Source organism: Micromesistius poutassou, assembly GCF_964030765.1.
Source record: "Micromesistius poutassou genome assembly, chromosome: 1".
NCBI classification, from domain to species: domain Eukaryota; kingdom Metazoa; phylum Chordata; class Actinopteri; order Gadiformes; family Gadidae; genus Micromesistius; species Micromesistius poutassou.
Window position 1 is genome coordinate 202,664 of NC_140271.1, and position 27,409 is coordinate 230,072.

Below are 27,409 nucleotides of genomic sequence, written 5' to 3' on the forward strand. Positions count from 1 at the left end.
TGTGACAACGAGACGAACGACGACGAACAAGAGTGGCGAATCAGGTCAGTTCGTTCGTTTTAAAGAGTCGTTCGTTCAAACTGATTCGTTCGCGAACGAGCCACCACTAGCTGCCACCCTTTGCTCAAATAGGGCGAGTTCCCCGACTCCGCCCCGCTGCCCGTCTGACCCACACTTCTCCGGTGGGCAGACAACTTTATTTTTACGCCCACCTTGATGTCCGACCACTTATTTTTAATGTCAGCCACAGTTCGGCTTTCCGCCCCAACCTCATTGACCGACTTGGCAACGTTTTCCCATGCCAGTTTTTTGCTTTTGGTGCTGATTCCTGAGGAAAGAGAGCCAAACAAGATCTTATTTCTGGCCTCTACCTCCGAAATCAGCACCTCCACCTCGCATTCACTAAAGTTATTTTTTCTTCCTTTCGCCATTTTCTCCTTTCTCCTAACGAGCGCACTACTGCAGGTCTATTTATACGAATTAGCATATTAAATGAGGGAGGAGACTGGGTGGAGAGACGGGCTCGTGCACGTGCGCACAATTTCACGTTAATTGGGATGTACAAAGAGAATCTGCGTGAAATCGTGCTTACGCATGGATTGATACATCCAGATTTTTTTGTGTGCAGCAGCTTTCCAGATTTTGGCGTCCGCAAAGTTTTAGTCAGAAATCCACGCAAGTCTTAGTAGGCCTACATGAGGCCCCTGGGGCCTCATTTATAAAACTCTGCGTAAAACCCTCCCTAAAACATTGCCAAACCTCAGAACCTGCATACGCACAAAAATATTCAGATTTATAAAACCGTGCGGCGCACAGCTGTACACGCTCTTCTCGTTATAAATACCAACTTGCGTTGAATTTGGCGTGTGTGCACGAGCGCCATGCTCCTCCCAAGATCGTCCCATAATAGTCCCGACGTACTCGCGGACTTGGAAGTACGTAATTGGCAAGTCCGGACTTTCAAGTACAGACTTCCGAGAACGCAAGTACGCACCTGCAATTGGAACAGCAGTGGACTCGATGATGCATTCTGGGATATTTAACGGTCCCAAGTCCACACGAGTCACCTCCGATGCATCCTCGGTAGAACGGCCTCATCGAGAACGCATCGAAAACACTTCCGGGTTTTACGTCAGTATTCGCATACTCGCGTACTTGGAATTGGAACAGTGCTTGGGCTACCACTGATGACGTTTACCGAGAACGCAAGTACACGAGCACACACGAGAACGCGAATTGAGAAACGGCTTAACTGTCAGGCTAACTTGAGCGGTGTTTCAGAGAAATCCATCTGTCAGCAACAATTGTACCATCAGAAGGTTCCGCCAAGCCTAGTCCTCACAATTTTGTCATAAATGTACATATATGAAGTAGGCCTACAAACCGAAAAATTTTCACTAACTGTGTGTTCACACCGCACTTTGTCCCATTTCGCCTATTCGCGCGAATAGGCGAATGTTGCCGCGCGACAAATCATAATTTGTCGCTGTGCATTTTTGTGTGCATTCGCGGGGCAAATTTTTTTTTTGCCTGGCAACGGTCATTCATGCCAATTCATTCTCATCAACCATGGCCGAGATGTGTGTCTGTACCTGTTGTGGAAGAGGGAGACCCCGTCGTTTATGGGTTAATAATATAATCCGGAGGCGCACACCGCTTTGTGCCGTGATATTATATATATCGTATATATTATATGATATAGATATTTATATATTATATGTAGATATAGAGCGGGAGTCGCAAACGGCAACAATCACTTTCTCCTCCAAGCTGCGGTTCACTGAACGGTTGAACGGTGATTGGCTGTTTTACGTTACTTCACCCAGGGAGTGAACTGATTGGCTGTTACGTGACGTCACCCAGGGAGTGAACGCTGATTGGCTGTTTTACGTTACTTCACCCACGTTACCCACAGGGAGTGAACACTGATTGGCTGTTTCAACGCGAATGCCGCGAAGAAGTTGAAATATTTTAACTTTATTCGCGGGGCGAATTATTCGCGGCGCGAATCCACGTGAATGCGCTCGCCGTTCACGTGGAAAAATTTCGCGCTGTCAATCAAATCTTGTGGCGCGAATAGGCGAAAAAAAAATTTGCCCGCGTCTCCACGTTCACTTAACATTGAAACGTGTCGCGGGGCGAAGTGCGGTGTGAACACACAGTTAGGGTCTAAGATTAAATGATGCAAATAAAATAATTCAATGAATTGCTATCTATTGTCACCGTGGCTATTTTCTCAACACATTTTTATACAAATCTATGTATTATAACAAAATCAGGAATCAGTAGTTGTATTGAATGGTTGGGTTGAATGGTCTAGCACTTGCCCTGTGATACGAGCGACCCGAGTTCGCGTCCAGTATTTCATAGTAGCCTATTCTTGGCGTTGGCTTAACTTTGTAATTCCCTTTATTAATTGTATTAATTCCCTAATTTAGAATATTCAAAGAAATGGAAAATGAATGGCATGAAAAGTTTTATGATTTCTCCAGTAGGCCTAATGCTTCCTATATTAGTCCTACTAATTGCGTGGGGATTGAACCCTGGACGACCGGGTGCAAGTCCAACACGTTAACTCGAGAATATCTCCCTGTTTAAAAATCCATGGTCAATATTCAATTAATTAATGTTAGCCTACGCTTAATACTACTTATGCATCCAAGAGAACGGCCATTTTTTGCCAACATTAATGGTTACGGTGTTCCCTTTTTGAGTTATTATATGCTTGTACTCCTCATAGACCTCCACAAGCAGCTTCTGTTCGCCGCTGGAAAAGATCCCGCTCGGTCCTTTGATCCATGATTCGACATTCACGGTTCTGGGCTGGTTACATATCTCGTGAACGTGCGTAATCCAGGATAACGTTAGCCTGGCTTGAACTAACCTGAGCAAGGTGCGGCTGAACTGCATTGATGGAACGGCTTAAGCCTCAAGTGGAAGTTGGCGCTAGTTCTAACCGGGCTTAATCAACTAAGTGCCGCTTTCGTTAGCGACTTTGATGGAATACCCCTGAGGGGCCAGCTTGGCTCTTTTAGTAAACATGTTTATCAATCAGCACCCATTTTAAGACTCAGAATAAAATACACAAGGCAGTATCAGATCAAACTCACATTTATTGTACCTATATTGTAAATTCTGGAAAAGTCCATACGGATAAACAGTTCCAGAGCTTTAATGGAGGGGGGGGGGGTAGATCATCGTGTAGAATAACATAATTTTAGTGTGTCGAAGTTAATGAAAACAGAACAGAAAAAAGGTGCCATTTTAAAAGCAGCAAATGAGCAGGAGATTCTCATGATAAACAAACACCACTGATAATACTTAAAATACCCTAAAAGGTAATTCCCTCCATCCCTCCATGTGGTGCTGAGCAAAACACTCGAAACAGACCCAAAAATAAAGTAAATGGAAAGAAAATAATAAATTAATATAAACAAGAAAATGATAGAAATTGCTTTGTTTGGATGATATAGTCACATCAATCTTGACATTTCCTTCTGGGTTACATTATCTGAGGAGGGAATCAGTCCTAAAATGTATGCATGTTGATATGCGTGCATGTGTAATTAAAAGTTTAAAACATGACTACTACTTATGTCTAGCCTGGAATAGAATAGGATGATCCTAGATTGGCTGCAGTTAAACTGCACACAAATCTCTCAAGATTTCTAAAATAAACCATTTCCCATTCCACTCAACAAAATAAGAAAAAAAACACCCTTTATTTTCAAATATATATATTTATAAAATGCATCCATCTGGCCATCCACTTGTTGTTCTTGCGACGGGGTACACAGGGTTGGTGGTGATGATGCAGCGAGGCCCGGGTGGTTTTGGCGGGAGTAGTCTTTAGTCTGTCAGGAATAAGGCGGCCATTATGGCATGAGAGGGAGCAGGGGGGGTGGGGGGGTTTGATGCCTCATGCATGCGCCCGGTGACGGTGAATCATCGCTGCTTCAGCAGTGCTCTGTACATGGCAAAGCCCAGCACGGCGAATACGGTGGCCCCCAGACTCGCCCGGAGCCAGAACGTGGAGTTCTTTGAGTCCACCTGCGCCATGTGCCTGGAAGAGGAACAACAAGGGAGCTTAGATGGCAACGTGGAGGGTATGAGTCGAGTTGCGTGCGTGTGTGTGTGTGTGTGTGTGTGTGTGTGTGTGTGTGTGTGTGTGTGTGTGTGTGTGTGTGTGTGTGTGTGTGTGTGTGTGTGTGTGTGTGTGTGTGTGTGTGTGTGTGTGTGTGTGTGTGTGTGTGTGTGTGTGTGTGTGTGTGTGTGTGTGTGTGTGTGTGTGTGTGTGTGTGTGTGCGTGCGTGGGTGGTTGATTCTGGTCCACCAACATTTATATCTTCTGGCCAAATGACGAAACAAAGGATCTCTTTGCCTGGGAACATCAATCATCATTTTGGGTGTACTTGAAGAATAGTTTATAACGTAGGTTTATAACGTGCACAGTTTGCACAAACCACATTAGTTTCCCTCATGCATCGCATAATAATATAAACTTACATACTTATATATACTTCTTGAGATGTTTGTCATTTTGATATATTTTGTTTGAACACCAACTGGGACCCAGAAAATGTCCCTAGAAGAAGACTTACAGCTAGCCTGGATAAATAAAACTCGACTAATACATTTTTGTCTAGTTTCTATCCCATGGATATCGAGTTGGTATCAAAAATCAAACAATGTTCACCACAGACTGGCTTCATTTTGTCATTTGGATCCAGAGGGGGACTGAAAGACAGTAATGGAGAAAGATACAGAAGAGTACTAGTTTTAAGAGTTATTTTAGAAAACTAAATAGCTAGGTTAGGACACCAACATTGCTGCTGACACTTAAAAAAGGTAGAATGAGTAATAGAATAAATCAAGTACTGCTTGTGGAAAATACTTCCTGCCAGGTAGTGGCAAAAGATACAAACAGCTGCTTTAGCACGAGACAAACGCAGTCGGGACTGCACCTGGAGGCTCAGTAAGGGAACAATGATAGGAAGCAGAGGACAAAAAGGAATTAAGAGGGTTAAACGCTCAGACAAAAGTGACCAAATCAACCTATAGACACACCCACACCTCCACCATTCAACCTCCAGTGGACGCCAGTTACCAACACCCCCAAAACCTTCTACCCCCCTTCTCCAAGCCCTGGCCCCCCGGGGCCGAGCTATAGACCCTGCTCCTGGCAGCAGGAAGTTGCAGGCAAGACTCCGACAAACAACAAACCGACAACTGCAAGGGTGGTGGGTCTGGAACTCCTCCCCATGCATGGAACATACCGGTAACCGTTTTACCTTCCTCCCCCGATACGACCATCGGCCCGTCCATGAACCGTGACGAGGCGAGTGTGTGCACAACGGTGACCCACGCAGAAGAGAGCACACACGCCCGCACGCACGCACGCACCTTTCTGGGTGCGGTCTCCAGCCGTGCACGTCTGTGTCGACTTCAACGGTGGGGGTCCTCCACGGTGAAGAGAGATCACATGACTGCCCTCTTCATTACAAGCACGCGTACACACACCGACACACACAACCCACCCAACAAGAACCACAACCCTAACTCCACCTACACAGTGCAAGCAAAACCCCAAGGTTTTACGCAGAGGGCAATCAACACACACAATGCATGAGAGCGCACACACACACACACACACACACACACACACACACACACACACACACACACACACACACACACACACACACACACACACACACACACACACACACACACACACACACACACACGATAGCCGGGTTTGGTCGTTTAGTGTAAAGGTGGAGTGAATACACATTTGCACAACCAATTGATCGGCTGCTACAATATTATCGTCAACTTACGTCAAATGTAGAGACCTTAAATCACAGTTAAAATATCAAAGGACTTTACAAGACCACATTATACTAACATCCCCTGACCCAAATAGGAAAAACAAATACAACAAAACAAACGTATTATCTGTTGCTCACTATTTCAAAAAGGATCTTATGCAACACCAAAAAAGATTTGTCGCTAAAGACAACTTGATAGCTAAAAGGTTTGGTAGGTCTGTCTCAAAATGTTAAGTAAGAAATGTAAACAACCAAGCACAGGTTGCAGTCAATATTCAGGTCAAAATCTATTTTTGTTTAATATAGAATAGAATATCGTGCAAAAGTTAATTTATTTCAGTAATTCAACTTAAAAGGTGAAACTAATTATATAGACTCATTACATGGAAAGTGAGATATTTCAAGCCTTTATTTGTTATAATTTTGACGATACTAACAGCTTATTAAAACCCCAAATTCAAAATCTCAGAAATTTTGAATATTGTGAAAAGGTTCAATATTGTAGGCTCAAAGGGTCAAACTCTGATCAGCTAATTAATACAAAACACCTGCAAAGGGTTCCTGAGCCTTTAAATGGTCTCTCAACAAAGAAAAAGATTGTCTCCCCCCCCCCCGTTTTCCTGTGGCATCCCATTTCCATGTGGCAGGAATTTTCCGTAATGATGGACTCATTGCAAAAACCCATCTAGCTGTAGAAACGCTGTAGTACATATTCCAGGCCTATATGTGGCGCCGTTTCTCCTCCAGAAAAAACAAGGAGACGAGGCGGAGCATGCGGAGAAACCGAAGAACAACAGCAGTTGTTAAACCTTGTAGATTGAGCAGAAAATACTTTTTAATGTACAGTTAAGGGGTAAGGGGCTGTATGTAAAGCTACACAAATAATGACGTCATTGTTTGCGTATCTGGGGTTCTCACAAATCCTAACACAAAAAACGCAGGGGGGCCGTTTCTCTCTTTTCCACCCTGGGACCTGGGTTCAAAATTTAGTGCGTTTGCAGGCCCAAAAAGAAACGGGTCCTTTGGGACGGTCGCACCAAACATACAAGAGGCTTCTCCAGTGAGGAGAGGGAGGAAGATCCTCCTTAACATTGTTGAGAATAAAAAATGTAGATTGCCCAGACTACTGTAATGAATTAATGCCCTTAATATGACTACTTTAATGCCTTTGTACATGTAATGTTCCTTTCCCTGGGTAAAGGGACATTAGCACCCCCTATTGACAATTACTGCGGGGAGGAACTGAGCCCCCATTGACTCCCATTCATTTCCCCTCCGGTGCTGGCGGCCGGTGAATAACATTGGGGTTCAATGGGAGAGAGGAGGAAGTTCCTCCTCTGAGTGGGTGGGACTAGCTACGACATAGCTGCGCTATTAACCAATAAGAAGGAGTCCCGGCTGCGCTATGAACCAATAAGCAGGCGGTGGATCAACCCGGAGGGAGGGGTTATCCCCTCAAGTCTACGAGAACCAACGAACCCGCGGCGCTCCGCTCAGTCCTAGCCTTGTTTCCACCGAGCTGTGCGCTACTGTTCGTTGCGGTACAGTGCGGTTCTGTTCGCTTATATTGGCGTTTCCACTGCCAAAAGTTGGGCAAGGTCCCGAAAGAAACGCGCTGAGCCTGCTTATTTTTCGACACTCCGTTGGGTTACCAAGCCGTCTGAAAGGGTGGCGAAAACGTGGAGCTACACACGCCGTTATTCTGAAATCACTTAAAAAATATCCCGTTTGGCATGACCAGGTCACTGATATCTTTGCAACACAAACAGCGAGGAGGATTGACTTGATCTATAAATGAAGTCCCTAATTATAATTGGCTTAACACCATGACCAACATTCTGAAACATCCTAACATTCACCTCAAACAATGTTAGGCCATGTAAATAGTTGTGAAATAATGTTCTTGTTCTTTTAATTGTTTGTTACTCTGACCGTTCTGTTTAATATTGTGGAAAGGATGTTAGTGAATGATTCAGAGCATGATGCATTTTAAATGGCATCACTTTTGGTATTCTGTCTTTTTTTTTTTTTTTTTTTAAACAATTGTAACTGAAAATATACATAGCCGAATTACAACCAATAGCTTAAGTCATGGAGGGCAAAAACAGGCCCAATGATAGGCCCATATTTTTTAATTTAGTTTTACAAATCAAGAGTAGGCCTGATTTGACTAATTGGCTTTGCATCCTTTCCTTCTGCCCTTGTAGTCCAATACATGCTGCCCACCAGCTTTAAAAATATAATGCTGCCACTGGTGGATTTGTATCAATTTTTATTCACATCATTATCCCTCCCTGCTATTTTGTAGTTCACCAATACACCCTGAAACAACTTGAGTCTCACATACTATTGCCACTAACAGTGCAAGCAGGCCAATGGCAACCAAGCGTGCAGTCCTTCCTCCCTCACTTTAAAAACCACCAGCCGCCACTCGTACAAGACTTACACGTTTTTATACTAAAATCGTATATGTGTGGACAGTCTGGTTCAGCAGAATTCACAATCATGGGGAAGACTGCTGACCTGACAGTTGTGCAGAGAACCATCATTGACACCCTCCACAAGGATGGAAAGCCTCAAAAGGTAATTTCAAAAGAATTTGGATGTTCTCAAAGGGCTGAATCAAAGCATATTAATCTAAACCTAAGTTAAAATTATAGGGGTAGGATTAGATAAGTTTATACTTCTTCCTACTCCTTTTCGCTCATGTAAACTGCGTTGCTTATGAGATGTTGTGTATACATTTTTTCTGTTCACTTATTATATTATTATTTTATCTTATTTATTTATTATTATTATTTTTTTTTTTTTACACTGTCGTTTACATGATCGAAATAAAGATATCAATCAATCAATAAGTGGAAGTGGAAAGTGTGGAAGAAAAAGGTGCACAAGCAGCAGGGATGCCCGCAGCCTGGAGAAGATTGTCAGAAAAAGGCCATCCAAGATGCTTGAAGTCCAGGGTGAAGTTTCCACAGTCTGTGTTGATTTGGGGAGCCATGTCATCTGCTGGTGTTGATCCACTGTGCTTTATCAAGTCCAGAGTCAACGCAGCCATCTACCAGGACATTTTAGAGCACTTCATAAATCTTGTCTGCTGAAGGAAGCATGGAGATGCTGACTTAATTTTCCAGCAGGACTTGGCACCTGCCCACACTGCCAAAAGTACCAAAACCTGGTTCAATGACATAGGATTACTGTGCTTGACTTGTCAAGCACAGTATTGATTTAATGTAATATTGAAATCTTGAATTTGGGGTTTTCGTAAGCTGTAAGCCATAATCATCAAAATTATAACAAATAAAGGCTTGAAATATCTCACTTTCCATGTTATGAGTCTATGTAATAAATTAGTTTCACCTTTCAAGTGGAATTACTGAAATAAATGAACTTTTCCACAATCTTCAAATTTTTCGAGTTTCACCTGTACCTGTACGATACCTAATAATAATTAATAATTAATTAATAATTTGGTATGCCCAATTCCAAATAGTCCATGGAAGTATAGGCACATAAACTGGGAGTGCCAGGGTCCACAAATTACATTCAAGCAGGCAATCTATCCAAGTCCTCTGATGGGGTCCAACAAAACGCCATTCCACTCTTTCAACATCCAAATTCAGCCAACACAAACACTGTAACATGCTTTTAACAACAAATGCGCAGTGCAACGGACACCCCTTAAAACCGTACGGTTTTAATTAACCATACAGGAGCTAACCACAGGGCATTATGACAACCGAATGTGAGGCTATATGCAGAAATTGTTCCCTGCCACCACTAGAGGGGGATGTTTTGCTTATTGACCAGGGCAGGCATTAGCAGCTCAGGGCAGATAAAGGCATGGCAGGGTTATTAGGGTTAGGGAAAATAAATCAGCAAAGAGTGAAGACATGCAAGAGGAAGAGGACGAACGGGAGCCAGAGATATGTAGCTAAAGACCTAGAGGATGTGGAAGAGAGAGACAGATAGAGGGGCAAGAGGGAGAGGACAGGACATGTAACATGAAATAATAGTGAATAACAAAAATGTAGAAAACAAATAAATGTAAAAATCCATTTCAATCTTCCACACTCAATTAGATTATCAATTGAGGGTATATGGGTGACATGAAAAATGGGTTACATCTGTCACACTCATGCAAATAACAAATAACAAACAAACTCTACATTCCACTTTGCATATCCGCTACATGAGAACAAATATAGGAGGGGATGCTGTGGTTAAATGCTTCGTCTGGTATCTAGTCACCTGGGCTACATCAGAAACTTCAGCAGTGATAAAACTAGAATCTCAACTGCTCAGTTTCCTGACAAAATTTGATCTTTATGAAATAATTACTGTACGTATCAATTATGACAATGGATGCATAAATCACATATATCTGCCACTACTTACTATGCTATGTCATATGTACATAATATAAAAAAATCACCAGCGTCACCAGAGATATGCATTGAATTTAACACTTTAGCATATCTTCACTGACTTTGCTATGCCACGGGAATTTGTCACACCTCCATCCTTTTTCAGCTACAGTACAGACCCTGGTTATATCTTTGCGTCACAGTGGGGAACAAATACAATGTCAAGTAGAAATGCCCCCGAAAATTCATGCTTATGAATTGTGTCCCCGTTATGAATCTCAATCTATGTCGAGAGCCATGCAGGTCCAACTGGTATCCAACACGAGAGGAACCTCCAACTTGTTTGCTAGACTTTACAACATGCCATTCAAGCAGCCTTGGTAGGCAGCATCACCCATAGTGGTGGTAGGTCCCTGGCCTGGCTGCCAGACGCTAGCTGGCCCAGCAGGCCAGAGAGAGAGAGAGAGAGAGAGAGAGAGGGGACTGGAGGTCATGATGTGGCTGGAGCAATACATGGTAACACCTAACCACCAGGGTTTCGACTCCGAGCCTGAAGCTGGGTCCTGAATGTCTGCAGCAGCCTACCCTGTAGGCACCCTTGAGCAAGACCCTCTGCCTATACCTTATCATTAATGACGATGTATACAAGTTCACAGTGAGCTGCTGTGGATAAAGGAGTCTAACTTAATGACTTAATTATTATATAGCACAGCATTGATTGGATACAATGGCTCCCGATATCATGCTCAGTTCAAATTTTTGAGTCTGAAAAATGTGCCCTGACACTCACACCAGGCAAGAAGACCAGTGGTGGAAAAACTCCAGGTCCGGACTTGCCAGTCAAACTTGTTAGGTTATTGTTCCTGCCATGCAGCCAGAAAATATCATCACTGTTCTATTACCTGGACTGTACACCTTGACTTGTATGAGAAAACCTAAATCGGAAGGACCTCAGTGCTTTATTTCCTGTTCATGAGCGGGTGTGACAGGACATTAACTCATTAACTAACATTAATGCAGTACATTAGTTCTATGCTGGCCATTGTAAACTGTTAAGATAAGTTATGCCAGTTTACAAACAACAGTGCTACATACACAGGGAACTTTAACACGTGCCACCCACACAAACACCTACATTTGCTCTCCTTGCGGTGAATATGCAAGGTCAAATGGGTAGCTAGGAAATGGGAAAAGGTCACTATACAGACAGTACTTGAGGGTTAGTGTTAGAGAGGAGGGTTTCCCCCGGCCCACCCTACCACCTTCTAGCTAGTGAGGTTGGAGGAGGACGTTGGAGGAAAGGAGCAGACAATAATGTTAATAACCAGTGTATTCTACGGTTTATGGACCTGTGGAGCTCCACCCTGTGGAGCCGAGCCTTAACACTGCGCAGCAATCCCCACGTCAGGAGCTTCTGACACAGGCAATACGCGCACCTTTTGCCGGCACACGTGCAGCGGAGATGGGCGTGGCTGCGGGGGGGAGAGATACACAACAGTGTGGACGGACGGAGACACAAATGGCAAAATGTTGCTCACAACACACTGTTGAGTCACCACCACCACCACACTGAGTCACCACCGACACGGCTGGACTGCACATGGTGGGTGGGTGGGAAGTGTTGGTGTAGAGGTAGTAGCTCGCTTTGGTGGAGGGTTCGAGTCCCAGTCAGATAGATATGGAAAGTGTACTTGGCTCGGGTACACGCGGACACACACACACACACAGACAGAGAGACAGAGACAGAGAGACAGAGAGAGAGAGAGAGACAGAGACAGAGACAGAGAGAGAGAGAGAGACGGGCTGAACGATTTGGGAAAATAATTGAAGCATGATTTATTTTAGACAAATACTGTGATTGTGATTTAGTGTGCAATTTTTCTTTTTAAAGTTCCTTATCTTCTGTATTATTTACTAAACAAGCAATAAATCATGACCAACACAACATTGGATACAAACTGCTCTTTCCTGTAGGCCAGGCCTATGGTTTATAATAAAATTAGATGAATTGATGCATGGATTTATATTATGAAAATTATTAATTTATTTAAATATTAAATTGTAAAAAATAATAATACAAATCTTACTGTTCTCCAGTCAGTAATCGTAACAATCACACAAACTAAAGTGCAAAAATATAAAAAAGAACAAATATGGGCTCTACCACTCCTAAACTTCTGTTTTTAGCTCCGGCCTGTATTAGCTTTGGCAGCCTGGCCAAACACATTAAATCAAAGAACTTTATTTTTCCTGTGAGGGAACTTCATTTGTGTTATTGGCTAGGGGCACAGAGAACGCTTCCAAATCGGCATTTTTTATCCACTAATATTGCTCAAAATACAACCAAACCTCTGCAGTAGCATGACTAGGGTCTCACATACATACAAAACAAAGCATCAACAACTTGGTTAGCGTATCGGGAGTTTATTAAAAAAATACTTTTTCCATGTTTTCCAAGTCTGTGCCTTACCGGTAGGTCCATGTTTCCAGGAAGTAAATAATATAATAGAGGCGCCAACAAATTCAAAACAGCCAAGTATCAAGAGGGGAGATTGTTAGATTGAATTTGTTGACGCCTCGACTTGTGTAGACTTCCTGGAAACATGGACCTAGCACATGGCCGTGATAATACATATATTATTATATAGATATCTATATATTATATTATATTATTTACATATAGAGCTCCAGGACTCCTGCCGGAGTGTTCTAGAATATTTACAGAACATGGCCAAAAGCTGTGTGCACCTCCGATGGTATTATGAATCCGGGCCATTGCGATACATCCACTTGTACACACTAGTGCATGGTACCGTGGCCACTGCTCAGGGCCACACCCCCACCCTCCACCTTGACCCGCCTCTAAAAAAACGGCACGTTTGTGGAGAGCTCACTGTGGGACTGGCTGATAGTTGCTGTAATTCTGCACCAAGGCTGCATTTTGTTAACGTCTTCAAACACTGTATTCTGGGCCCACTAACACCCATATAAAAGCATCCAAAAAGTAGCATGCCATGGGATCTTTAAACCAAGCCTTGGACACGTGTTGAGGGGCATAATATCTTTCCCTATGAACTCTGCTATTGCCTTAGTCATTCGCTGTGTCATTTTGAATCGCATTCATATATACTCTCGAACATTTCATTGATCCCTGCAAGGTTATATTCGGCCTAATTGATTTGGGTTGGTCGGGTTTTTGTCCGTCTTTTTCTTTTATGTCAACATCAACAAATGAAAGCGCGGTGTGGCAAGTTAGTTAAGTTAGTTTTCTTCATCTACTCTCACTTGCATGTCAGGTGAGTGTAGGGTAGAGTCCTGCACACTTGAACCCCAAGTGGCCCTGTGTTTCCGATCACGACACTGAAAGTTACAGAATTGATTTTTTTTCTTTATCACAGCCTTTGCAATTTAAAAATTGCGTTCTATTACATTGCGTTGTCAGTTTGATTAATCGTTCAGCCCACTCCCACACACACACACAGTTATTTTGCATCAAAGTCAAAAGCAAGGATGGCGGGGGAAATAAGGAGAACGCCTGCTTATTAAGAGGAGAGAAAGGGAAATTGGGAAACAACAGCAATTGAGATTAGTCCCAAACACTGGCAAGAGCAGAACTTCAACATTGGTCTGATCCATTAGAAATCCAGCAAAATACTAGTCTGATTCAGACTTTGTTTGGTATCCTTTGAGCTATACTCTGCTTCCCCCATCATCCAAATCCTTGAAGCCACAAGGTTTTTAAGTGCCGTTTGAGGGCTTAAACCAATTATTTCAGTCATGGACTAGAGGATCTTCGTAAATGGAGATTTAGCAGGGAAGGGGATTACAAGGATGTTAATCTTCTTGAAAGGCTTATCTGATCCTGAAAGATCCGTTTTACGCTAACGGGTTAATTGAGATCGAAATCGCAGAATTTGCAATGAAACTGCTGCTGCAACTGGCAAGCGCTTGCAGACGAATCACAAGATAACGTTGTAAAAGTGGGCCGTTGCGGCGAGCAGTGACATGAGCCGTCTGTGGCTACTAAAGGGCTGATTATGGCCCCACGGTTCACGCAATGCAAGGGGGTAAAGGACTTGTTACGTCCTTGCGGACCCTCCTTGCGTCCACCGCAAGAGCCTGACATGCGCCTCCCAAAAACTGTAACCTTGTGTCGAGTCGACGCCGCCGCTAAGGCTGTGATTGGTCCGCTAATTAAATCATTTCCGGCAATACGCTTTGTATGGAAAAAAATCTAAGGCAAAACATGTACCTTTTGCCTTCATAGCCGTAACCTTTATTACTATTAAACTACTACTTACTATTACTCGCTAGTAATCGGTAAAAAGTGGAGACGTTTTGTATTTGGTCATCATAGACTTCGAATGTAATTACCAGAATGGACAACGACGACCAACCAGCAGCCTATCTTCTGTTTTTGTTGCACATTGTTTGAGTCGTAATCAGCTTTCAAGTTTCTAGAATCCATACCATTATCAAAACTTCTGTGTGTAGGCGAGTCTTAGATAGATTGATTTCAATACTTGGACGACCCTAGTGCAGTCAATTTACATTGTCGACCATGTTCACTTGGGCAAAATAACAAAAAAACGTTTTAAATAAAAAGCTTAACTTCCTAAATTCATCCCCACCATCACAACCCACACAAAGCAGCCCCTATAGCCAGACAAACATCTGGAAGGGCAGAGGGATCTGAACAGTAGGTAGGAAGGCAAGGAGCAGCAGCAGGAGAGAGGAGGTGAATGCACGGGGAAGATCTCCGGAGGTGGAGTAGGGGACGGGGGTGGACAGCACGCTCGGAGTCAAATACTCGGGAGGAGCAGAAAGGAGGGTAGAGGAGAGGAAGGAGGCGAGAGTTGTACTCACGGGTACATTGCCATGGTGGTGAGTTTGGTGTAGAGCTCTTTGATGGGCACATCACTGGTGTTGCAGGTGAAGGGCTGGGGCGGGTGGAGCTTGTGTCGGCGGCAGAACTCAAGCGGGGTTAGGCTGTGGTGCTGTCTGATCTCGTGCAGGTCCGACTTGGCTGCAATCAGCATGCAGGGCGTCTTGCTGTCCATGAAGTGTTTCTGCCAGAAAAAAAATAAGACAACTGTTGCAGTTTCTCACAGAGCTATTATTATTTTTACAATGGAAGTCAATGTGGAGCTGACTTCAACCAAAGGCAAACAACTGAGGGTTGTCAAAGTTGGTACACGTATAGAAATCGCACATGAGCAGTCCACCGAAAAGTAAAGGACCTCTTCTTCAACAGGAGGCGCCATAACTCACAACCAAAGAAAACCCCTTTTTTTTTTTTTTACAGTGCATGTCAACTTTTATAGACAAACCCCATGCACACTTTTTTTCTGATATGGAAGGGAACGGGGCAAAAACACTATAACTAGTGGTCAAACTTGGGTAGTCTGTGAGCGACGCCCCGTTTTATAAAAAAATCTGAAACTTGGTATTGAGTTATAAATCTAGTTATCAAAAATATGCAACCAAGATGGCCACAAGATGGCCAGTTATAATAAATAATAAAAAAAATAATAATAATATATAATAATATAATAATAATAATAATATTATTATTTTATGGAATAAATATGCCTCCTGCATGAACTGTGTGTAGCTGAATAGGGCAGGCCTCCGCTACTGTATTTTGTTATAATTTATAACATCATCATAATGGTGGTAACTTGGGAGAAAAATATTTTCTGAGGATGTGGTATAAAAAGTTGGGAGAACCACTGCTATAAAACATTAAGAGCTTAAAAGAGTAGCATCAAGTGGAATCACACACACACACACACACACACACACACACACACACACACACACACACACACACACACACACACACACACACACACACACACACACACACACACACACACACACACACACACACACACACACACACCTTGTAGACCTTGGCACAGTATTCAAATGAGAGTGGATTGTTGACATCGTACACCAGGCAGACGACATCGCATGATAGGTCGGCCTCATCGGGACCTAGGAAGTCAAACTCGGGCATCACCTCATGCAGCTGGCAGGATGAGACGTAAAGAAGACACATTAGGAAACGTCATTGTCCGTCAATAGTGACACATATTACAATAGCTAGTTAGAACAAAAGTAAATGCAAAATGTAGAATTGTCTTATTTTTTTTGTTGGTTTTGTTTTTTTCCCGGGCCATGAGGCTTTGTAACGGTGACCTTGACAGGACGAGGTTGAAGTCCGTTGTGTAGGGGATGAGATAGGTCATGTCTGGTGGACGGCACTTTCCTTTCAATGGGAAAAGTCCAGTACTGTACGACTTGATAGAATGAATAATCCTGCTGACTAATAATATTTTACATAGAAGATATTTAGTGAGGGAGAAATAACAGACACAGATGGAATAAGGATGGGGTAGTAATGGGTAGTTTATGCAACACTCATCCAGACTACACGCGACCTGGTTCCCGTGGAGACAGGAAAGCCATGCTTACCAGAAGATATTTCTCCTGTCCATAGACGTACGTAGTGCTGATGGCATACAGGGACTTGTGGTCCTCCCTGATCGTCCTCTGTTGCTAGAGATGGAACGACAACACCATAACGTAAATGCATTGACGCATAGCCATGTCATGCACTCAATTTGCATCAAGGCTCGGTAAATTTCCCATGAATTTAAATTTAAATTAACCAAGTGAATACGCATAACATTATTTCAATGTCATTTTTGCCCAATCATATTTTTGTGAAAGGGTGACGCAGGATGTATATCAGCGCCTTTACAGCAACACAACATTTGGCATCACTGATTGGCAGATTTCTTAAACTAACTCCTCTGAAATGACCCTTAACTTGACTGATTTGGTTTAACGACATGTTGTGTAGGTAGTGTAGGCCGTGCAGCACCATGCAGAGACAGGTTGTGGTGGGTCTCCTACCTGCAGACTGCGGCCCAGGAAGGCCTGCAGGAAGCCGCTCTTGCCGCTCCCCTGCGCCCCGACCACGTTGCAGCGGAAGACGCTGCGCTGCGTCTGCTTCTTCTGCAGGTCGATGCGCTTGTTCCGCGTCACTTAGGGGACGACACGCATTTTCAGATGACGTGGTACCTCATTTACACTGATTGATTGTCATTCTGCAGATGTTTGTATCAAAGGAGACTTATAGACTTTTATGTTTGCTTTAGCTTTCTGCTAAATCTTAAATATTTATTATTTTAACTTTGCCTTTATTTTCTCACTTTCTAAAATGCATTTCTTTTAACTCATTTTAGAAACTGCCTTTCTAAAATGTTTTTTTAACTTTGCCTTTATTTTCTATCTATTTTACTTTTTACTTAACTATTGTTTTCTTTTATTGTATGACAATGTTTATATGTGAAGCACTTTGAGTCTGCCTTGTGTATGAAAAGTGCTATATAAATAAAGTTTCCTTGCCTTGCCTTGCCTAGGCGAAGTCGAGAACAATCAAAGCACATGATCGATACCTTTCAATTTGTCTTGGAGTGAAATGCATATGTTGCACACTTGAAGAAAGATAACTCAACAGCGTGCTGGGAAAGATTTCCACATTTATTCAGTCTTTTGCAGACTTATTACTGCTCACTTCGCGAATGTGACTGCTTCCTTCCTTCCTTCACTCGCAGCAACTACGTTCTAACTTGCTTTGTTTACTGTTCTTAATCGTCAAGCAACTGCATTATTCAGGGGTCTCATAGTGCCATCTATTGGCCAAAAAATGTAACTACATAGTAGAGTCAGAAAATAAAAGCCACAGAATCATGAAAAGGGACAAAACAAAATACAAAAATAGGGGGTATGCCACACATACTGCACATTCAGGCTTTAAATAAATAAACAAGTGGACAGTGGAAAGTATAAATAGTATATAAATAGAGGCAGACACAAGATGGTAAATGGTCCTCATTTATATAGCGCTTTTATCCAAAACGCTTTACAGTGTTGACTGACATTCACCCATTCATGCACACATTCACACACCGACGGCGGAGTCAGCCACGCAGGGCGACAGCCAGCGCGTCAGGAGCAATTAGGGTGAGGCGTCTCGCTCAGGGACACCACAACACTCAGCTAGGAGGAGCCGGGAACCAGCCAACCCGCTCTACCTCCTGAGCTAAGTAGAATTCTATTACAATTTGTGTGTTTCAAGTATTGTTTCTACTGCAAAAAAAAAAATTGCATTTTCTGAATGACTATGTTATCATGTCCCTTTTGTCCTCGTCATGTAAACCGTAATGGGAAAAGTTTCATTCCCGATGCACGTGTCCTCTCACCTGTCATGGCGGCAGCTTGAGACTCCTGCTCGTAGATGATGGAGTAGCCCAGGTATCCCAGGTACTCCAGACTGCGCTGCACGTCCAGGTACGTTGTTAACCTGACAGGAAGAACAACCTATTCAATACAATTCTATTGGCTGATACATAAAGCTCACCACAAAAGTGAGTGAGCTTTTAACGTACGTCCACTGAGAGAGGTATCCCTGGTAGGTGATCCAGCCCTTGTCGTTGGTGCAGACGGTGTTGTTGACATCCGGGCCCCAGGGCATGTAGGGGAACACCTTGAAAAGGTCCTTGACCTCTTCTGGCGACAGGGCACAGTCTCTGTCCTGGGGTACATTGGGACATTCAATCAACATTAATTCTCATCAATAGTTTTTAGTTTTTTTTTCCTTGGAAGCGACACACATGGCAAGACCAATCAGGACCACTTCACTAACCGCTAGACTATTTACAGCCTTTGCTTTGAAAAAAAAATTAATATATTCCACTCACTTTGTCGTGCTTGTCGAAGACGCTCTGGAGGAACAGGTAAGCGTTGTGGTTGAGCTCGGTGGTGCAGTCTGGGGGGATCTTTATCCTGGACAGACAAATAAAAAGGATTTGAAATAACAGCGGAAGAACGGCCACAGTGGGGTAAACATTAACACAGCTGCGGACAAGGCCTGAGTTTGTGATTAACTGGGTGCAGTACAGAGCCAACAACAGTGAATAAACTACAATATGCTTCCAGAGTTTGCTATAGTTTCTTTTCTCCTCGTTCTCTGTGTGTTAAAGAGCGGGCGATCACTCACAAGGGGAACAGGTACTCCTGAGTGAGCTCCAGATCGTCGTCGTAGCCAAACCTCCGGAGAACCGTCCAGGTGGTCTCGTGCCGCCCCCTCTGGATGAAGAGCGTGTGCAGGAACAGGAAGCCTGCAGCCATGGGACCAATCAGAGTCGGGTCAAGTGAGCAGGGGAGAGGGCCGTTAGAGCACAAGATTTATATGTTTGCGGATGTAGAAATATTTTATGCGTCAGATTAGTGTGGTTGTAAAGCAACCACACTATTATTCTTCTGCCTGATTTTCAGGAATTGTCTCCTACAGTTTGAGGGATCAACTCAAACTCAACCACTACCAAAATGTCAGGATATCAGTGCAGTTCATGTCCACCCGGCCACCTACCCCCGGATAGATTTTTCTATACATTGAATGTTTTGGTAAATCTTAGAAGTAACTGTGGAAAATTAACCGTAAATCCAAATTACACCAGATTTGGCCAAATGCGTCTGAATAGTGCCCGACCTTAAGATATTTATTTCAAAAAGTTGATTGAGTAAAATATGGCAGAGTTATGTGGAAATTAATGTATGCAAATAAGCAGACATAATTCAATTAATCAAAAGTCCTCTTTAAATTAGCCCTGGGCATTAAAATGTTGCTTATGAGCCTTGCTAGCAATAGCTTAAAGTGTAATTCCAGCAAAAATTGAAGCCAGGGTCTTTGTTTTGGCATGTAAACACATCAAATAAGACCTCCAGACACTTTTTTCATTGATAATCGAGTGTAGAGTTTGCCCTGCGCAATGTAACAGCCCAAATGGCTTCCATGTTATTGGCTAGGGGCAGTGCGAACGCTTCCAAATCTGCATATTTTACCACTAACATAGCTCAAAACAGTTCCAAACCTCTGCAGTAGCATGATTAGGGCATGATTGGGCTGTTACATTGTGCCTGGAAAACTCGATTATCAACAATGAAAGGGTCAGGGGGGCTTATTTGATGTGTTTACATGAAACAAAGACCTCAAGAGTTCAATTTTTGCCGGAATTACCCTTTAAGCATCGCTCAAGGAAAATTGCCCAAGAGAGGGAGAGAAGGACAGGAGGAGAAAGGTTGACTGACCTTTCAGTGTGAGTCCGTTGTCCTGGACGCCATCTGTCATGTTCCTCCTCACGACGTTCTTCACGTCCTCCAATGCCTGGGGCGCCAGCGGCGTGTTGAAGCATGTCCTCTACAAATAACACACACACACACACACACACACACACCTGAGGCAACATAAAATAACGTATAATACAGATCAAATACATTACTTCCTTCTAAAGCCAGTATGTGATCGGCAACAACCGTGGATTTGTTGGGCTCTTAACAAAAGCAATTAACCCTTCTATTTACCAATAGCAAAATGTGTATGTAGCAGAAACTCGCTAAATAATGTTTTTATTTACGACATACTATTGATTCATGTTTCAAATTGAATTAGTGAGAAATGTGTCTTTCAGTACCTGAAAGAAATTGAGTTCATTGTCATTGAGGATGCCGTCGTTGTCCAGGTCAGACACTTTAAAGATACGTGTTAAGGCCTTAACACAGGAAGGCTTCATCTGAAACACAGGAAGGCATTTGTAGTCAAACTGAGAAACCTTAAATGTTCTGATGTAAAAGGGAGGCAACTAGATGGAAAGGTAAAACATTTTTAATAAATGTTTATGTTAATGTACACTTAAAACATAATGTTTTATCAGGTATCTCAGCCATTTCTAGATACACCAATGTTACATGGCCAGTATCTAAACAATTTCTGAGTGTTCCTATGCCCAATGTCAGAGTAACCGTAATTACCAACTTCTAAGTGGGAAAAGGTGTTCATGTCACCCCTCCGAGTTCTATTTCTGGGTCTGATTTTATGGAACTTCAATCTGTCAATCTGTTAATTCAGTCAATCCGTTAGTAATACCTTTGACACATCAGGGTTAATGCGGAACCTGTTTGTTCCCGCACCAAGTTAGCGTTAAAACCAAGATGGCCACTAGCCAGTGAATAAGGCCCATAGGTACACGCTGGATCCACCTCCTCCTCCTCCTCCTCTCACCTCCTTCTCCTCTGGACAGTAGAGGGGTCCGGTAGGGTGAAGCACAGCCTTCTGGGCGTAGTAGAACAGCTCAGAGATGTTCTTCAGGTTCTTAGCAGAACACTGACAGAAAGAGAAGCACAGGAATGTGGTAAAGTTTAAATGTTGTGTCTGCAAAAAAAGTGTAGACAAAAGGATTATACACTTCAAGGTGTTGTTGTTAGTGTTGCACTGTGTCAAGAATCTGCAATAAACCTCAGCAGAATATGGCAAACTGTCCAAAAATATGGAATTTCAGAGAGAGCGAGATTGTGAGTGTGTGTGATATATATATATATAACGTTGCATTCTGGGAAAAATTACATGAGCTAAATATTAAAACTAGGATGAGACATCCAGCAGTTCTGCTAGTCGCGATTGGAAAAGAAGAACTAAAGATTCCCCTCCTCGTACGTGAAGCAAAACGTGAGCTATGCAAAAGATATCCAACGATTAAACTGGGAGATAGAGCAGACTAATCAAGGGATGAAGGGGCAGCTGATTGTTCCTTTTTCTCCCTTTCTCACACTCTTCTTCTCAATTTGGGAATACTATGGGAGAACAAACAAACTTTCTTTCATGGACAAAATATGTATCGTATAGGCGGCAGGCCTGTTTTTTTCTTTTTTTCCATATGGGGGTTCCCCTTGAGACATTTACACTTAAGGAAAAAAAAAAAGAAGAGGAAAACTATAGGGCAACGGACAAAATGTTTTCTCTTCCTGTTTTCTTCTCTGTCCTCCCATCTGCTGTAGCTTGCTGTTTCGGAAATTCCTTTTCTCTCTCTCTCTCTCTCATATTCATGTAGGGGTGTGTGTGCATGCGCGAGGGGTGGGGGGGGCGGTGGTATGACCTGTGAGTGTGTGTGGGGGGGGGGGCGGATGAGAGCTGTGTGTGTGTGTGTGTGTGTGTGTGTGTGTGTGTGTGTGTGTGTGTGTGTGTGTGTGTGTGTGTGTGAAACATGTTTATTGAGGGGCGGGAGACGGGAAGGATGGTTAGGGAATAGGGGGCAAATGTTTGTTTTGCATAAACCCAAATGTGCTGTTGTATAAATAAGGTACCAGGAACATTTAAGTTGATATACCAGAATTATGTACATCTCTTGAACAGGCCAGTGTATGCTGTAAGTATTTTTTTTTTTTTTCTCATGGTTTCAAGAAAACAAGAATTAACTTGATTCACCAGAATTATTATGTACATAAATTTTGATCATAGAATGTGCTAACACTAACTTTACAGTACACGTTTGCACAGACACAACCAGACTCGTTCATTACTTTAAACTGACACACGCTACTGCTCGCTCTCCTTGCAAAAAAAGACGCTCTCTTTCTCCGGTAACGCAGTCGTTGGCGACGCCTTTTTTCTTCGTTGTTTCTTCTATTTGTCTGTAACTCACGCTCCAATCTTTTATCGATGCAACGGAATATATGATGCATCGCAGCAGCCACATTTAAGATTATCGCGAAGAGTTCTGCCCATTCTGCCTCCGTTGCTGTCTGCAGTCAGACCAAAACACACCTGAGTGACAGGGGCCATCCTGCGAACCTCGACCCTACGTCATATCTCGCCCCTTGCAAGCCCGCCCCCCTAAACCCCCCGTTGATTCTACTGATGTCTGAGTGACACCGATGTCCGCATATCGGGCATCAAGTGTGAATAAAAACCCCAAGGTTTTTTGGTTTGTTCATAGTATTAATGTCCTGATCTTGGGTCATGATCATATATATGTATATGTGTGTGTGTTATCGGTTATCGGTATCAGTCTTTAGGAGCTGAAAGTTATCGGTAAAAAAAAAAAAGTTATCGTACATCCCTAGAATACATATACATTAAAATAAATGCATCACCTCGACACAGGTCTCAATGTCTTGGTATTGGTTCATGATGGGCAGGATGGTCTCCATACTGCTGTGTTCCACCAGGTCAGACTTGTTGCCCACCAGAATCAATGGAACCCTGATCAAATAAAAACAATGAGCATAGAAATGAATATTGGAAGAATGATCATTTGTGGTTTGTGGAGCTTTGAGGAAAATACCACCCCACCTGGAGAGATATTTTAAGCCCAGGACCCACCTTTTTTTTTTCAAAAAAGTGATTTATATTGTTCATCAATACAGAATTGCTATTTTCCTCTTCCATCCTCGTTTTGAATGTTTAAAAAAAGAAGAATAAAGAATATTGTTTGTGTTCATCCCCTGACCCACTTGGCCTCTGCTGCTAGCCACGACCTGACCCTGTTTATTTTCAACTGACGGGTATCAACCCCCATTATCTTGACAGGGATTTTGTGTTACATACGTTCCTAGCCCGGAGGGTCCAATATACGCAAACTGATACAATGTCTTTGCCAGATATTACATTGGTAGACATTATATCCCATCTTAGTACAGCTCAGTGTTTTAGAACTAGCTACTATGCTGGGCCAGTTAACAGGACAGACTGAAGAACGATTATATAATTACATTTTGAAATATGCACCCTACTGACTTTATATGCTGGTTCCACATGGGTAACACTATCTGTTGGGAGGGAGGCTCTCACACAGACACACTATCAACACACCTGCTGTCCTTGTCTGTTCTGTCATTTATGAGGGGAATCCAATGGCTCGTCACCTAGGCAGGGGGATATATAAAACAAAAGTCAAACGACACAGCCAGGCACAAACAGACACAACACAGTGAAAGGCCTTCTTAAAACACTCACCTTCTCGATGGACTTCTTGTTGTTGACGGAATACACTATGCAGATAACATTTGCCTGAAAAGACAATTTGTTAAAGTCTGCCGGACAAGATAAATACTAGGTGTTGTAATAAGAAGAACCATGAAGCAGAGTGAATTTGGTTTTAGTTGTAACATTCAAACCTTCGATATTTCTTGATAGAGCTGTTCATCCGACTGCTCAGCCTCTAAAGGATTAAAAATGTATGCAGGGGTTACAGAGGTTACATACATCATAAATAATTGTTTTATTCACCAATATTGTATTAAACAGTGTAGAAGAGATGTGGATCCTATTTAATCACAATATGTGTATTCTTTATTACACTAAATTATACAACGACGCCTTACGCCATTATTATGGAACTTTCAAAGATTTTGAAAAATGTGTGCATACACAAGACAACCTTGTCAATCTGTTTGAAGCACCGGTTGGAAAGTCAGAATCAAGGCTTACCTGAGTAGTCCACTATGTGCGTGGGGACCCTCTCCGGTGTGACGTCGGCTGGAATGGTTATCTCCTCGGCTCGAAGGGGAACCTGGACCATGATGGACAATAAGAGTAATCCACCAATTCCAGAGCAGTTAGTCCTTGATAGGGCCAGGTGTTGTATTGTATGTGTTTGGTTAGCCACATACAGATCTGATGCAATACAATGGATTTGAATGGCATCACATAAGGTTAAAAAGTGCTATATTAGAAGATTATGGTTTAGGCAATCATGTCTTTTGAGAAACGGCAACGTTCGGTTATATAATATTACAGTTTGCATGTGAACTTTTTTGGACGTATCATCATTCATTAGGCTTGAGTTAAGTCATTCATGATGCAAGTGGGTCTTTTATTATGTACATGTCATGGTCTGGCGATGCATACCTCATCAGGAAACTCCTCACTGACCAGGGACATTATCAGCGACGTCTTCCCTACCTTGGCTGTACGGACACATGGAAGAAAAAAAACAAAACACGAGGGTATCGGATTATGACCTCGACTAAAGCGTCACCATGTTGGTCTGCTGAACAACAGGGCAACGATAAGGGTGGCACTCGCCATGTAGGCATATCAAGTGTTGGCATTCCTGCACGTTATTAGGGCCACAACAGTACAGAGCTGCAGGACAGGGCTTTCCTTTAACACAACATAACCAAATAGGCCAGACAGTGTAAATTATCTTTGCCCCTTATAACCTTGGTTCTCTTTTTTTCTTATATGAACGCCACCAAAAGAAACGAGAAAAACAACCACCAACCACCAACACGACTACAATTTATATTCACACCATTGACTCGATATGTATGACATTAATATATACAGAAGGCATTAAGTACATATCGAATGGGTGAAATTCAAAAGGTGCATTGTAAATGATCCAACATGTCAAATCAGTGTATCCTTGTCTGCAGTGGTTTAAACCTGCTAGACAGGACTGTTAGCATCTTGCTAGCCAGCTAGGACTCCAGTCCTTCCAACAACCTAGGGATTTGGGAAGATTTGCCACTTACGTTCCCCAACGAGTAGTATCCGCACGTCCTTCCTCATATTTTGTCTTTTTTTTTTTTGACGAGAGAGAAGAGAATAGTCTTAATTTGTCATATATTGCTTAAGATGCAAGTGGTTTGTCTCACGCCAGGCCCGCGCAGTGCGCTCCTGTCGCTGTCAAACTATCCGCGCCTTTGTAGGACAAACCGGTCGGACAAATTATGTACTCAGTTTTGTTCACTATGTCATTTATTTCGGCTTCGGCGAGTTACCTGCCCATTAGCCACACCGTTTTGACGCTAGTCATGTGACTTCATCCTATTTTACCCGGTTATTTTACTCTTCTTGTAACATTTCGCTGTAAATGTTACGAACACGCCTGACCTCCTCCGGTACCCGGCAAATACAGCAAGCCCTAGAGGACAAACTTCCATCGAAAATATAAAACGCACTCCAGCGCCCTCTGGAGTCAGAATCAGTTACTGCAGGTTAAAAACATGTGCATGTCGATGAACTGCCAATTCACAACCATAATAATCTGTTTTGCTTTTGTATAGAATAAATTAATCAGACATAAGACATCTATATCTATATATATATCTATATATTAATTTAAAATAATTATTTAAATTATGCTTTTGCCGTAGAGTTCCTTATTTTGCTTTGTCTTATGAATGTACACCAGCACCATGTTTCGATGTGGAAACACACCTAAACCACAGCATGGAAAGCCTCAGAGCAGTGTGTTGTTGTTTTCGTTGTTGATGGAAGGTTGGAGGGGGTTGCAGCAAAGTAAGTTAAGTAGGTAAAGTAGGTAAAATCACTTCTGTACTAGGGATGTCACAATACCAGAAATTTAGTAGTCGATACCAATACCAGTGAAATTCCACGATTCTCGATACCCAATTCGAGACCACGGTCAAAAACAAAACAATAAATCCCATGTAGGCCTACTTCAACATACACTCATTTATTAAAAACGTTTAAACATTACAAAAAACAGTGGCACTGGCATGTAGCGTTCAAGTAATAAAAAAATAAATAAAATACGCGCTGAAAGCAGAGGGGTATTCCATCAACCAGGCTAAGCGCAAAGCCGGGCTTATTTCGCTTAGCCGGGCTTCTTTCAGATAGATTAGATTAGATTAGATTAGAAAAACTTTATTTATCCCAAAATGGGCCCGCGGGTGTGCACCGCGGGAGTCCGGGAGCTTGGCCGGTTCACGGCGACCGGGGCAGGGCGGATTTTCAGTGTATAACATTCCAATTATGGGTCGTCGATATCACGTCGATTCGACGTTGGTCACAAAGCCGAGTCAGAGACCGACATTGCACTGAATCTGCCAGGACGTCAAAATGTTTGGTGGGAGAATACGGTGTAACATAGGATCCATCAATCAACTGTTGTTCAGCTTGTAGGAGAGCTCTTTAGAGGCTGTTGAAAATCAATTGACAACTTCAAATGTTTATATTTCAATTCATTGAAAAAAAAAGGTTTTATTGAACATTGATTTACTGAATTAAACATTAAATTAAAGGTTGATTCATTCATTTTCTTTCTATGTAACCGTTTGTATTCCATGCCAGTGGCACAATATTTATTTCATAAAAGCTAAAGTTGATATAGGCCAAATATTAATAATTGAGCGCTTTCCAAGACAGCCCAAGTGTTTTACATTGTGTGTGTGTGTGTGTGTGTGTGTGTGTGATTAATGGTAAGTGAGTTCAGGTGTGCAATTGAAAGCCTGCCACTGTCGTCTTGTCTGATTGCTCAGTTTAAGTAGTGTGAGCAGCGGACACTTATATCAAGTAGGTTGCAGAAGAGTGTGGTCGCCAACTTCAAGCAG

At 42.6% G+C, this 27,409-nt stretch overlaps 1 protein-coding gene across 3 annotated transcripts; it reads right to left on the reverse strand.

The window, feature by feature from the left end:
* Positions 1 to 3,095: 3,095 nt before the first annotated feature.
* rhot1a (ras homolog family member T1a) lies at positions 3,096 to 25,936 on the reverse strand. 3 transcript variants are annotated; one of them, XM_084483136.1, is made up of 21 exons: positions 25,835 to 25,936; positions 25,586 to 25,629; positions 24,957 to 25,015; positions 24,537 to 24,618; positions 24,224 to 24,267; positions 24,063 to 24,116; positions 23,919 to 23,971; positions 23,201 to 23,309; positions 21,333 to 21,434; positions 20,746 to 20,844; positions 20,363 to 20,471; positions 19,272 to 19,392; positions 18,973 to 19,057; positions 18,661 to 18,806; positions 18,475 to 18,575; positions 17,123 to 17,253; positions 16,679 to 16,762; positions 16,104 to 16,232; positions 15,065 to 15,267; positions 11,548 to 11,670; positions 3,096 to 4,063 (listed from the first exon to the last, which is right to left on the reverse strand). In XM_084483136.1, the coding sequence occupies exons 1-21, from the start codon at positions 25,867 to 25,869 to the stop codon at positions 3,946 to 3,948; spliced, it is 2,031 nt and encodes a 676-aa protein (XP_084339262.1). In that variant the 5' UTR covers positions 25,870 to 25,936; the 3' UTR covers positions 3,096 to 3,945. The 3 variants fall into 3 exon arrangements, with proteins under 3 accessions (XP_084339262.1, XP_084339264.1, XP_084339263.1); XM_084483137.1 differs by lacking the exon at positions 3,096 to 4,063 and adding an exon at positions 9,201 to 9,773; XM_084483138.1 differs by lacking the exon at positions 11,548 to 11,670 and having other exon boundaries at positions 25,835 to 25,932.
* Positions 25,937 to 27,409: the final 1,473 nt, after the last annotated feature.